At 40.5% G+C, this 12,756-nt stretch overlaps 1 protein-coding gene across 1 annotated transcript in view; it reads right to left on the bottom strand.

Moving 5' to 3' along the window:
• Window positions 1–12,756, bottom strand: part of STAB2 (stabilin 2) — an 880,852-nt gene that overhangs the window by 667,318 nt on the left and 200,778 nt on the right. The window contains exon 13 of the mRNA XM_086919174.1: window positions 8,941–9,084. Within this exon, the coding sequence (XP_086775300.1) occupies window positions 8,941–9,084 (144 nt within the window). The remainder of the gene's footprint in view (window positions 1–8,940; window positions 9,085–12,756) is intronic.

Consider the following 12,756-nt stretch of genomic DNA (forward strand, 5'->3'; position numbering starts at 1 on the left):
ACATACGACTGCCCTAACCTTTTGGAAACAGTTAGAAGTGAGCTTAACAGTTGGTTATTAGCAGTGGTTGGGATTAGAACCTACCAACCCACCGGAAAGAATACTAACCATTCTTATATGTTGGTTTTGTATTGTGCGGTCATACCGTATAACTTTTTATATAAAGATGATACTCACTTTATAAAACCTTGTGTGGAGTCTATTTGTGGTGACATCATTGGGGTGCTGTGAGTGTGGTTGCACATACTGTACACTCGTGCATTGGAGATAAGCTTGGCTGCTTGTGCCAAGCTACTAAGGGGGTCAGCAGGGCTATCTTAGACGGTGTCCTTACTTAGCCTAACATTAAAGCGAGGGGTCGGGAACTCCTGCCTCCAGCATTTGGTGGAGGCGGTAAGTGATAAGGACCCCCACTTACAACAGTCTCTCTTTCCCTCTCCAACTCCCTCCCCCTCTCCCTCTCCGCGTCAGTCTAGATCGCTCTCTCTCTCTCTGTCACTCTTTTGATTCTCTCAGATGAGCAAGAGCCTGGGGAGAACAAGGATGGAAACCATGGAGGATATCAGCCTTTGATAAATGCACCGAAGTTTGCATGACACAAGGACACAGGTGGATGGGTAGAGATTGGAAAGGGTGGTCATCAGGTCCGAAGGCAATTAATCTCAGGTCAGAGTACTCAGATCTGTGACAGTATAATCAGTAACAGTTCATGCAGGTTAAACCAAACAAACTACACAGCATGTGCTTTCATTTTGCTGGACATGTTGATCATAATACCCATTCAAGGTTCAAAAGATGTGCACTAAATAGGTTTAGGTCATGTTATGAACATAGACAAAGTACGACATACAAAGTTATTTCAATGCTGTATTTCTGGGCACAGCAGTGAATTCTCGCCTGCAGTAATTCAAAGCTCACAGTATACAGGACTCCAGTTAGTGCAAAATGTGGCAGTGAATCTATCTTTGAGCATGACAAACTGCAATCTAGATTTCAAAGCAAATATATTTTTGCACTTGGTAACTTGTTTGAGAGAGAATTCTCCTTACATTATCTGAGCCCTCTGATGGATTGTTGGGGCCCTGGGCCGAATGCATTTCGGGAACCCCGTTCGGAACAGTTTGAATTTATGATCCAATTTTAGATCTTTCTTGACCTCTTTGGCCAAGTCAATGAAAGTGCACAGGCGCTCTGGTCCAAATTCCGAATGTGCTTACGACTAATATTCTGGGATAGTGTGCGTGTTCACAATTGTAACACAACAGCAGCACACTAATATTATTACAAATAATCTCTGTGACCCCCTCTCATTTCTCATATGCGAGCTCCTGTTTTGATCTAAAATAATCTTATTTTATGTATGTTGCATGAAATATAAACACATTTCTCTGCAACATGTATATAACAGACTCCCACTGGTCACCCACATTAAAATAAAGGAAAACGATATTTAAAACAATCTGTCAAAGAATTATTCAAGGGCATCAGGGCAAGACTCTTTTCAGAGCAGTACTGGCTCTGTCATGCCAGAGCCCACTTTGTCCATGCCTTAAAACGTCTCTGTAAAATGTTTGACATTGCTTCTTATTAACTTCCAAATATCATATACCTTGCAAACCCACATTATTCAAGAAGCCTAGCCCCTTTTGGTTGCTTGCCCATCACTTAATCCGGTGAGATGCCACGCGGGCCAGGCTTCCTGGTCCTTGAAAGCTTTCGTTAATGACCTGAGATCCCCCAAGCCTTCTCCTGCTGCTTTCAAACTCCATTGACTGCTTCCAGTTTCTGGGGTATCTCTGTGTGAATGTGTTCGACTTTCCATCATCTGGTATTTTGTTTTTGCTTCTAGGCTGCAGGTTGTTAACTGATGAGTGTAGTAACGTTCTAATAGAATATGTAAATATAAGGGCATATTTATGAGATGTGTCACACAGTGCACTCCAGCAAGTCATCTTCTTGTGCTGCACTGCGTGATGCGGAAAGGGCGGGAATGCGCCATATTTGAAAGACTACAGCGCATTCCTTCCGTTTCCCCTGTACAGGCAACGTTTTGGCTGCTTAGCGCCAACTCAGGCACCTCATCTCATTTTTTTGTTGCGTCGCACATATACCACATTGCGTGGTGCAAGCGTGATGCAACTGGTGTCATAAATATGGCCCATAGTCACCAGTAGTATTTATATTAGGATAAAGGACTGCTGGGATATTTTCTGGCACAACAAGGAAACAAACGAAAAACATGAGTGATATTGTTCTCTCGTGTTCAAGAATATAGGTGTGGATCGGAAAAGATCGCGTATGGGCCCAGGATGTGGCCGCACATGCATGTAATTTCCACTTCAAATTTTTAGGGCTACAATAAGGAAAAAACAAAATGGAAATGTTATAGCGGGAGGAGTGAGGATACGCCTGATGACCTTTAACTGACACAAAGAATACCAAAATTGAAGACTACATTATCTTTTAAGGTCAGTTTCATTAAAGTTAATGCAGAAATGAGAATCTGTGAAAAAGGAAAAAGGTCACCTTCTAGAAAGTGAAGTTAAGGGACTACCATGATACTTTTCTTGATATCCTAAAACCAGTGCCACTTGTACAGAATGAAAAGGTACCAAGGACAGGAGGAGAGTAACGTGGGGTATAATTGAATTCCAACAGAGGGAAGTAAACGTATTAAAACTGTAGTCTTGGAATTCTATTTATAGCGTCTTGAAGTATACACTCTCTCTTTGGCTACTTGGTTCACAGTCACAGCGGTAGTGGATAACACTGATGGAACAGTTGTGCCACCCTCACAGGGACAGCTGGGACACAACTCATAGAAGCAGCTGAGCCACCCTCACCTGGGCTGCTGAGTCACACTCACAAGGCGAGCTGGGTCACACTCATACATGGGCAGCAAGAACTAACACACCGAAACATTGTGAACTCTCAAGCAGGGACAGCAGGCTAAAACAATTGCAATATAAATAACCCCTATGTGTATATGATGCTATTCTAAAGGCGACAGCATCAAACAATGATACATTTACACACTCAGTGTCACTCATGGACCAGAGACAAAGATCTACTTTTTGCCATACAAACTGACACCAGGTCACTGGTGGCACAAGGTGCAAAATTAAAAAATGTGAAAATAAGTTGCAGTGTTGCATTACTTATATCTAATAACATGATTACCCCACCCTGGACGAGGAAGGGGTTTCCAGCAGCGGCCTTTCCAGGTAAGAGCGGTGGGGCCATGTGGGGGTATTTCGACGGTCGATGGAAAATTAAATATATAATTAATTTTCCCACATCATCGTCCGTCGAAATACCCCCCACACGACCCCACTGTTCTTACCTGGATGGGCCACGGCTGGGGGTATCGTCTTTGAGAGTTGTGAGTAAAAAAACTAACTTTGTGCTTCAAGGCAGAGTATCAGCTTGAGCAGCTGTTATATGAATGAAATGAAATGAGGATTTATAAAGCGCTCTACTACCCAGAGGTGTCTAGGCGCTAAGCCAGAAGGAAGAAGTAAAGCCCTCTCAATGCGGACAGCAGCTACAGATTAATTATTAAAGAGCCATGTTTTAGTGCCTTTCTGAAGGCCAGCAGATCAGTGTTTCTTTTAATGCTGAGGGCAATTCCACAGTCTAGCAGAACAGACCACACAACTTTTAACTCCCCACAAAGACTTTTTAAAACTAGGAATACCTAGGTTATCTACTGATGCAGATCGGAGAGGCCTAGCTGGAATGTAGCGTAGAAATTTTTGTTGAAGATATTCAGGGCCTCTGTTATGCAGAGACTTGAAGGTGATACATAAAGCCTTGATGTCAATGCGCCTCCTAATAGAAAGCCAGTGAAGTTGAGCTAACGATTGCAAAACAGATTGTGTTTGGGAATACCCAGCAGTAGGAAGGCTGCAGCATTCTGTAGACTCTGTAGCTTATTAAGACATATTAACTGGATGTTCATCGAAAAGGGTGTTAGAGTAATTTAGTTTTTGATATAAGAGCAGACACCACAGTTTTCTGCAAATCTGATGAAATGAAGGGAAGAACCTTCCTAAGCAATTTCAGGGTAAAGAAAGAGGCAGAGGTAATGCGATTGATCTGGCCCTCAAAAGAAAATATTCTACCACAAAGGATTCTAAGGTTTTTCACATTAGTGACAGGACCAGGGAGGGTACCAAGCTTCTGAGACCACCAGCTCAGAGGCCAAAAGGAAGAATTCCTTCTGAATAGTAGAACCTCAGTTTTGGAAGAGTTTAACTTTAAGCAGTTTTCACTCAGCCATCTCCTTGTGTGTAGAGTACAGTCATGGCATCTGGCAGCAGTAACCTCTGGTTTTGGTGGCTACAATTTGGGTCCCAAACAGTTCCCTACAGTCACCTGGTAGATTATATTTCAAGCCCTATATTTTACTGTTCCCACTTCCTTATGCTGGCGTGGAGTGTATGGAGCAAATACCTGACAGTGGCACTCACAACTACACCCTGAGTAGAAGTGAATATTCTGGTACAGACATTACCTTTTCATCTCTTTTTGAGCAGTACAACCATCAATGTCCCACCAGCAGGCTATTGGCGATTTTGCATTTAGTTGATCTTTTTATGAAAATTATGAGAGTGCAATGGTGTTTTTCTTTTAATGTGAGTTAATAATACTGACTTGCGTTTTGTATTTTTATGCATGATTTGATGGATTATAATCAAAATAAAATATTGCTTGACATCCCAGATATAAATAGTGATGTGGATTCCGGCATTATTCTGATCACAAAGATCAGAAAGGGTCCAAAACCCACCTTAAAAATAAAATGATGACTATTTGCACAATGAACAGGCACTTTAAGAGTATATTAATGGAGAATGATAAGAAAAAAGAAACATTAGCCCCAGACACTGACAGACAATACCTTACCTGGAAGATCATATGATTCATACCTTACGTACTACGTATTTATGCTCTTTTTTTAACCAGACATTTGACATTTTTTACGTTGCTAATACAATAACTAAGGCATCTAATCGTCCTTGGGCTCTATTTTCGGCAGTGAAGAAGTTAGCTGGCTCTGATACCATCCCTCCTCCTCCTGTCTTTGCTGAAAATCAATGTAACAACATTGCTGACTTCTTTATTCAGAAGGTTGAACTTATTTACAAGTCACTCTCTGCTCCTACCCCTTCCTTGTGTAGTATGGCTTCTGCATTTGACCCTACATATCACAGTAATTGTGACCAGATAGCCAAGATTTCTTCCTGGCACCCATTTGAAGAGGCGTCTTTCCAAAATCGTTTAAACAGTATTACAACTGGGTCTCCTCTTGATCCTTTGCCTATTAACATCCTTTGTCAGCTCTCTGCCACATCTAAAGGCATCCTTATCGATCTTCTTAATGCCTCTATGTGGGAGGCCTTGGTACCCCCGACTGGAAGCGAGTCATGGTCATCCCTTTGTTGAAAAAGGCCGGAGCAGATCCTTCTGTACTATCTAACTTTAGACCTATATCTCTGCTTCTGGCTTTCTCCAAAATTTTGGAGAAACATATCAATACTCAACTGACACAACACATAGACAAAGTTGGCTTTCTTCATTATTCACAATCCGGGTACAGAGCCAACTTTTCAACTGAAACCGCTCTACTTGGGGTTACTAAGAAACTGCGTCAGCATTTAGATCAAGGGGAAACTGCGGCACTCATTCTATTAGATTTGAGTGCCGCATTCAACACTGTGTCACATAACATCTTGCTTAACACCCTTAGGTCTCTTGGGCTGGACGGCACTTCCCTATCCTGGTTTGCTTCATTCCTTGATGGTCCCACTTTTCAAGTCTTTTCTGCTAAGGTATCATCTAAGATCTGCGTATCAGCACATGGAGTCCCACAGGGATCCATTTTAAGCCCTCTGCTCTTCAACATCTATGTCAGACCTCTGGCAGAGATTGTGGAAGAGGCGGGTCTTTCTCTATATTCGTATGCAGATGATACGCAGACTGTATTTTTGCTTTCTACCACTAAAGACGCTTCGACATCTGCCCTTCAGTGCGGCCTACGGCAAGTGACAGAGTGGATACACCTTAACTTTTTGAAGTCAAATAGGGATAAGACTGAGGTCCTTATCCTGGGCAAGCACAAGGACCTATGGGGCCCTCACCATTGGCCTCAGGAAATGAGTTCCTTTCCCCTACCTGTCACCCATGTCCGTAATCTGGGCATCATTGTTGATGATAGTCTCTCTATGAGACAGCAGGTGGCGAGTGTTGCTGCCATCTGTTTCACGACCTTGAGGTGGCTTCGTAAGATCATTTGGATGCTTCCTGCCTCAACCCAACGCACGGTAGTCCAGGCACTCATCACCTCTTGCCTCGATTACGGCAATGCTCTCTATCTTGGTAGCTGCCAAACGGTACTGAGAAAGCTACAGGTAGTTCAGAACTCTGCAGTACGCCTTCTTTGTGAAGTTCCTAGACAGGCTTCCATCTCGCCGTATTTACGTGATCTTCACTGGCTTCGAATTGATCAAAGAATTACATTTAAAACCCTGTGTTACATCTTTAAAATCAAACAAGGTGTGGCACCAGCGTATCTGCAAGAGCTCATCCATCCATACATTCCTTTTCGCCCCCTGAGCTCTACAGCCCACGGAGACTTTGTGATTCCCAGATTTAAACTTGCAAGAAAGGGAGGCCGTTCCTTTTCTTGTCTTGGCCCCAAAATCTGGAATTCTCTCCCAGTGTCCTTGAAGAATGACCCGTCCTATCTCAGCTTTCGAACAAATCTTAAAATTTGGCTCTTTTAGTAGCAAATGGTTCTTGACTGCTTCTTTTCTAGCAATTTGTGTGCTAGCCGCCGGGAAACCCTTTTTGGGTAGCTGCACGTGTTACAAAACTAATTTAATAATAATAATAATAATATGATATGTTGCACGAATTGTTAGCACTTTGGAGCTCCATATGCAATTGTTTTTATCAATGTGGTTGGAGAACAACAAGAAAAAAGGAACTAAAGCTCAAAAAACTGACAGGCCATGCCCTACCCATAAGATCAGATGATTTTCACGTCATGTATTTCTTCCCCTTCTTAACAGAAGACGTATGAAAAGTTGCTTGAATTGTTAGCACGTTTGAGCTTCATATTAAATGTTTTTTATTAACTATGCAAGAAATGCACTTATTTATACATTGTAGAAACAGGATTAGTTTGTGCAACAGGCATTCAAAATGAGTACAGAGATTTCAGTTGCAATGGTACCTGGTGATCTCATGATAATAGCAGGTGATGGTAATGGTGGAACCTGAAAGTAGTGAAGAGATGGGTAGCAGGGTACTGGGTAGTGGCGTACAGGAAACAATAAGAGGCCAACATGTGGACACACTCTTTAGCATCCAGCTGCATTTTGGTGCTGAATGGCAGATGTGGTTATCAAGATGTAAGGGGGCGATAACTATTATTGAAACAGTAATAAAGTGGTACAGACATTACATAGTGGTATTAAACAGTGACGTACCACTCATCAGCAAAGAGAGCCTGAGATGAAAAGTTGGTTCAATGATGTACTATTATATGACCAGTGTGCCAAGAATGTTGCCCAAGCCCTGCTAAGGGAGCTTTTATGAGAGCTGGCTGCATGGGACAATGGAGACGGCAAATAAGCAATGCCATCAAGCAAGACTGGGATGGAGTATATGTTGAAACTCACTCTGTTTATGGAAATCAGATATTTTAAGGAGCACAGTCATTGATTGTCTCATGTACATGTAAAACATGCTAACACCTTGAGGCATCTTGGCTCATTAGGCTCATTCGGTTATAATGAGCTTGACTTCCTCAACTATTGCACCAGGAGGCATAAGTAAGGTTGTTTCATGAAGAACATAAGTGTGATTGTTCATTGATGCCATTGAAACACTATTTTATGTCCTATTTTGTGTTAGAATTATAATATCAATGAGAGGAATGTTGAGATGTTTATACATATATTGCTCTCTCTCTCTCTCTCTCTCTCTCTCTTTCTCTCTCTCTCTCTATATATATATATATATATTATATATATATATATATAATATGTATATATATATATATATATATATATATATATATATATATATATATTTATCACTGAAAACGTAGACATTTTATTGTGTTTTGATTCAATCGCAGGGATGTTGAGAAGCTTAACTGGAGATAATGATCCCTTACATATATATTCATATTGTTGTATTCCCACGTTTTGTAACAAGAAGCTCCATATCAATAAAGTCGCACAACATCAAATTCATCAGAATTCATGAAACACACCAACTTGCCTTAGACAGTTACATTTAACTCGACAGTCATCTTTCAGATTTCAGCTCTTAGGGCGTGATAAGGAGTTTGGCTAACCGGTTACTCTGTCACGTACGTGACGGATATCCTGTCCGCCGTATTATTAGTGCCATAGGATATAATGGACTTGTAATATGGCCGATGGGTTATCCATCACGTTTGAGATGGAATAGCCTGGTACGCCAAACTCTAAATCAGGCCCTAAGTGAACACATTTCACGCAACTCTTCTTTATGTTTCTGGTTCAATACCATTGTCTCCTTAAACATCAAATAGGGAGAACAGAAGAAGGGACTTATTAATCGCCTTCTCAATTTATGAATTCTTCATTTAGGCTGTTTTGTTCTTTGGCTATTTGGAGCTATTGCTGAACTGTGTTCTACCTACAGATCCTGACATGCCGAGCCAACAAAGCTCTGATCAGTGACTATACTTAACCATATCTTAAACCAGTATAGTGTTTTTGCCAAAACATATATATGTAGAAACATATACATATAGAAGTCATCATGTCTAATATTCACAAGTTGCATTACACTGATTAGCCAGGATAATAGTAAAGCAATCTAAGTAAAAATAAAACATCTGATCAAAAAGATGCCGCCAAAATAGCTAAAATGCTTCACCTCATTGCTGCCTTTAAGAGTTGGTTCAATATCGTCAATGGCTTTATCAATGATGTGCAGAAGGCCATTGGAGGCCACGATGTTACTTTGCAAAATGCTTACTTTCTTCTTACTGCCATAAATCCGAATCTTGATCTGGGAGCTCTAAATAACCAAAACAAGGCACAGGATTGAATCCACCAAGGGACAGAGAGCAGCTTCAATATTGTCTGATTGTATATTGTGGCTTGCATCTTTTCAACATATAGTAAATCATCAATATGTTGACAGGATTCATCTCAAAGTGATACAGTCACCTATTAATGGAAATGTTCATAACATAACAATAAATAACACAAAATAACATAACGTAACACAACAAAGTAACACAACTAAACTTCAAACAAAAACATTTATAGGTAGCATAAGGTAGAAGCAACTGTAACGTATTCATTAGAACATGTTATGCCATGAAAAAAGTTAGGTGGAAAGAACCACAACTAACCATCGTAATCTGGAACATAAAAGAGGTGCACCGAACAATCCCACCGAATCTGATATTTTGAATCAACGTTCTTGGGATCGATCATTCAGAGTAAGAAGTAGGGAGGCAATATGTTCTTTGGTCTGAAAAGTTTTTTTTTTTGCTGAAACTTCACAAAGGTTTATGGAAAACCTTTTACATTCTGTTCACATGAGGACTTTCAAATGAATATCATGACGTCTTCCAAAATGTTTTCTGTATTTATCCTTACTTGCTATTACAAAATGCCTCAGTGAAAGATACTTTGAAGAACATATTCACAAGGACAATTTGTTCTGGTGCAGTATTATTAACTATGGTTCACCAGCCGATTTTTGGTGGATTGGGAAAGTCTGAGCAATAAATTAAAAAGCCCTTAAATTGTGTGTTTATTTGGTCACATCTGCACTGCTTCAAAAGCAGAGGTCAAATGCCATGCCATGTCTTCTGACAAGCTGTTGCTTATTCTTTTAACATGGGATTTTTATTTACTTTTTTCTGACTGCAAAGTGAGTGTTTTTTTTAAATGTAAATACCAGTAAATTAACTGCATTCAACAGTTAGGAAAACAAAAATGAAGAACATGTTTTTTTGTCATTCTAAAGTCTGCTGGAAACAGAGATTTTATTAGGATCAAGACAAATAAAGACACTTTAATTGGTGATAAACAAATGATATTCACAAAAACTCAAATTCCACACAATATCGTTTGAGTGCTGCATGTTGTATAGTTTAAAAAGGAAAACTGTACGTCCATGCAAAGTTAATGACCATTTCAATAGAAAATGTGCTTTCTGTAAATGACAATGTACTACCACACAATGGTTTAGTTAAATTCGAGAATCACCCCTCCTCATGTTACATAAAGGTAGGTGGGTCGCATATGTTAGTCATTCTAAAAAGCGGGTTGTGATTCTAAAATGATTGGGAACCACTACCCCGGAGTATTGATCTTTTATTATCATTCTTTCTGCTGATCCCAGAAACCTCTTGGAGTACAAATTTATAAAGACAAGAATGCAATAACATTTCTGCTAAAAGTATCACTGAATATATCCACACTTAACACTCTTTCTTTCTGTCTTAGCAAAGGACTCTTGCTTGGACCAAACTAGGATAAATCGCACCAGGATATTGTTCTTGAATGTTTGCTTCTGTAAGGAGTACTGGCCACTAGAGGGTCTTGGTTCCCACTATAAAATAATTGTAAATAAAAAGGATGTCCAACTTTCACATACTAGATACACAGTATTGCAGATGGGTTACAGTGACTAAGTGGGAGATGCTCACGCAGATGTTCTGTGTGACACCAAATGGACAGCGAGAGAAAAGCTTGAGTTGTCTATGATGTCACTCAGAAGTCTGAGATGAAAAACATTCCCATTGTTTAATATTTCCCAAATACAATTTTATGTTATGAAGGTCCCACCTAAACCATGTACCCCTGTACTCAACAGAGATGTAGGGATAGAGGAGTCTTGCGGTAGGCAAGCCAATGTTGCCTCACCTACCACCACTCATAGACATGTTACTAATGATGTTCTGCTACCCACCGCCATCTCCACCTAGCCATCACTCCACTCTCCCACCAAAAAAAGAATGTCTGACATACTGCTACCCTACGTTGCCACCCCAAGAACCACAAACTCCCTTACAACCTCCAACATTAATAAAATTCCTCGTGACCTGCCACACACCCTCACCACTCTTTGCATTTACCATCCTCTTCCCAAAAAGATTTAAAAAAGAACTTTATGTCTTACCATTCACTCAAAACCCTTTCAACACACCACTTTCCTACTAAAATAGCTTGTCTTCTCCCATCCTCCATCACTATCTGCACTTTCTTTCCTTTTCCCAACTTGAAGCTGCACTCTGTTTTCCATTGGACAGGAAAGCTAGTGCTATGCTGACATGATCTCCCCGAGCCCTGTTAGTGTGGCCTGAAATTTGTTTATGACAAAAACCCTTTTGCTTCTCACACTTACTACACCATAGCAGTGAATAATCAAGTGTTGAATGTGGTATCCATACTACTGCCTCTCAGCAAGAGTCATTCACATAGTCCTTAATCTGGGCATACACTCACTTGACCCACAGCCTCATCCATAAACCTGTGCCAATGGCAGTGGTATATGAACAAGGAGATGCCTGTGGACAGTGACTCAAGAGAGTCACAGTCCACAGGCACCTCTTTATTTCACTGAGATTAACATGTGCTTCTTGAGTTCAGACTCCATTTCACAATATCTTATAACTCCTACAATTTAACTGGGTTACACTGCAATGTCCAATGATTTTCCAGTTTGTTTGTTGGTTCGTCGGCTCTTCAGCTCTCTTCACTGTCAGCTGAAGGTACATTGCTTTTTTATCCTCTCGTTAGAGTCTGCATACTTTTGCATATGTTTCCTTGATTCTTATAAGAAATCCAGGTACTATCATTTGAATCCGTTTCTTCAGTTTCTGTTTTATGAGCATCATGTGTAGGCCAGTAGGAATATGAGCCAGTATGAGTGTAGCTTCATTAAACAAACTCATCTATCAGTCTGCAAATTATGCTTGATAGCAAGGTTTCTGGATGGATTTCTGGAGAAAAGTTTGCATTTCCCAGCAGTTACATGGCTTGATGCTTGGTTTCAAAATCTGAAATCCACATTAGGATGCAGGAAGTAGTTTCATTATTGTTTAACCCCTTGCATGCCGATGACAGCCCCGTCCGTCATGCAGCACGGTGGGCGTGTGCTGATGACGGCTGGGGGCCGTCATGAACCCGCCCACTCTTTAAAAGCGCCGCACAGGCGCAGAATCGCGGCCTCACGCAAGGGGTTAAAAAGCCAAGTCAAGTCAAGCGAACATGCCTATATATATGAGGCTGCATTTTTGACTGGGAATATAATAAGAAAGATACTCAACTATCTATTGCATCGATGCATGCTTCTTTTCAGTTCATGAACACTGTACACTCCAAAATGACAATAGCAAAATAAATAGTTGGCAATGGTTTCTCTTCCCATTTCTTTTTAACTTACTTTATTAAAATGTTCTTGAGAAAATAAAAATAAGAAAGAGAAAACAAAATCTAATCACAAACAATTACACACATGTAAAGGTAGTGGAGCAATGTTTTAATGAGCCAACCTTTCCCTCTCCACAACCCCCAAATACTAGACCTCAGCTATTGTGTTCCCCTTCTAGACCAACAAATCCCATGTCCTGAGAGTTTTTTTATTACTATTCTCGATCAATCTTTAAACAGGCTCACAAGGGTCCCCAGTTCTTCTCATACTTTTGACGACATCCACTCCTCTACTAAA

This window comes from Lissotriton vulgaris, chromosome 1_1 (genome assembly GCF_964263255.1).
Source record: "Lissotriton vulgaris chromosome 1_1, aLisVul1.2, whole genome shotgun sequence".
NCBI lineage: Eukaryota > Metazoa > Chordata > Amphibia > Caudata > Salamandridae > Lissotriton > Lissotriton vulgaris.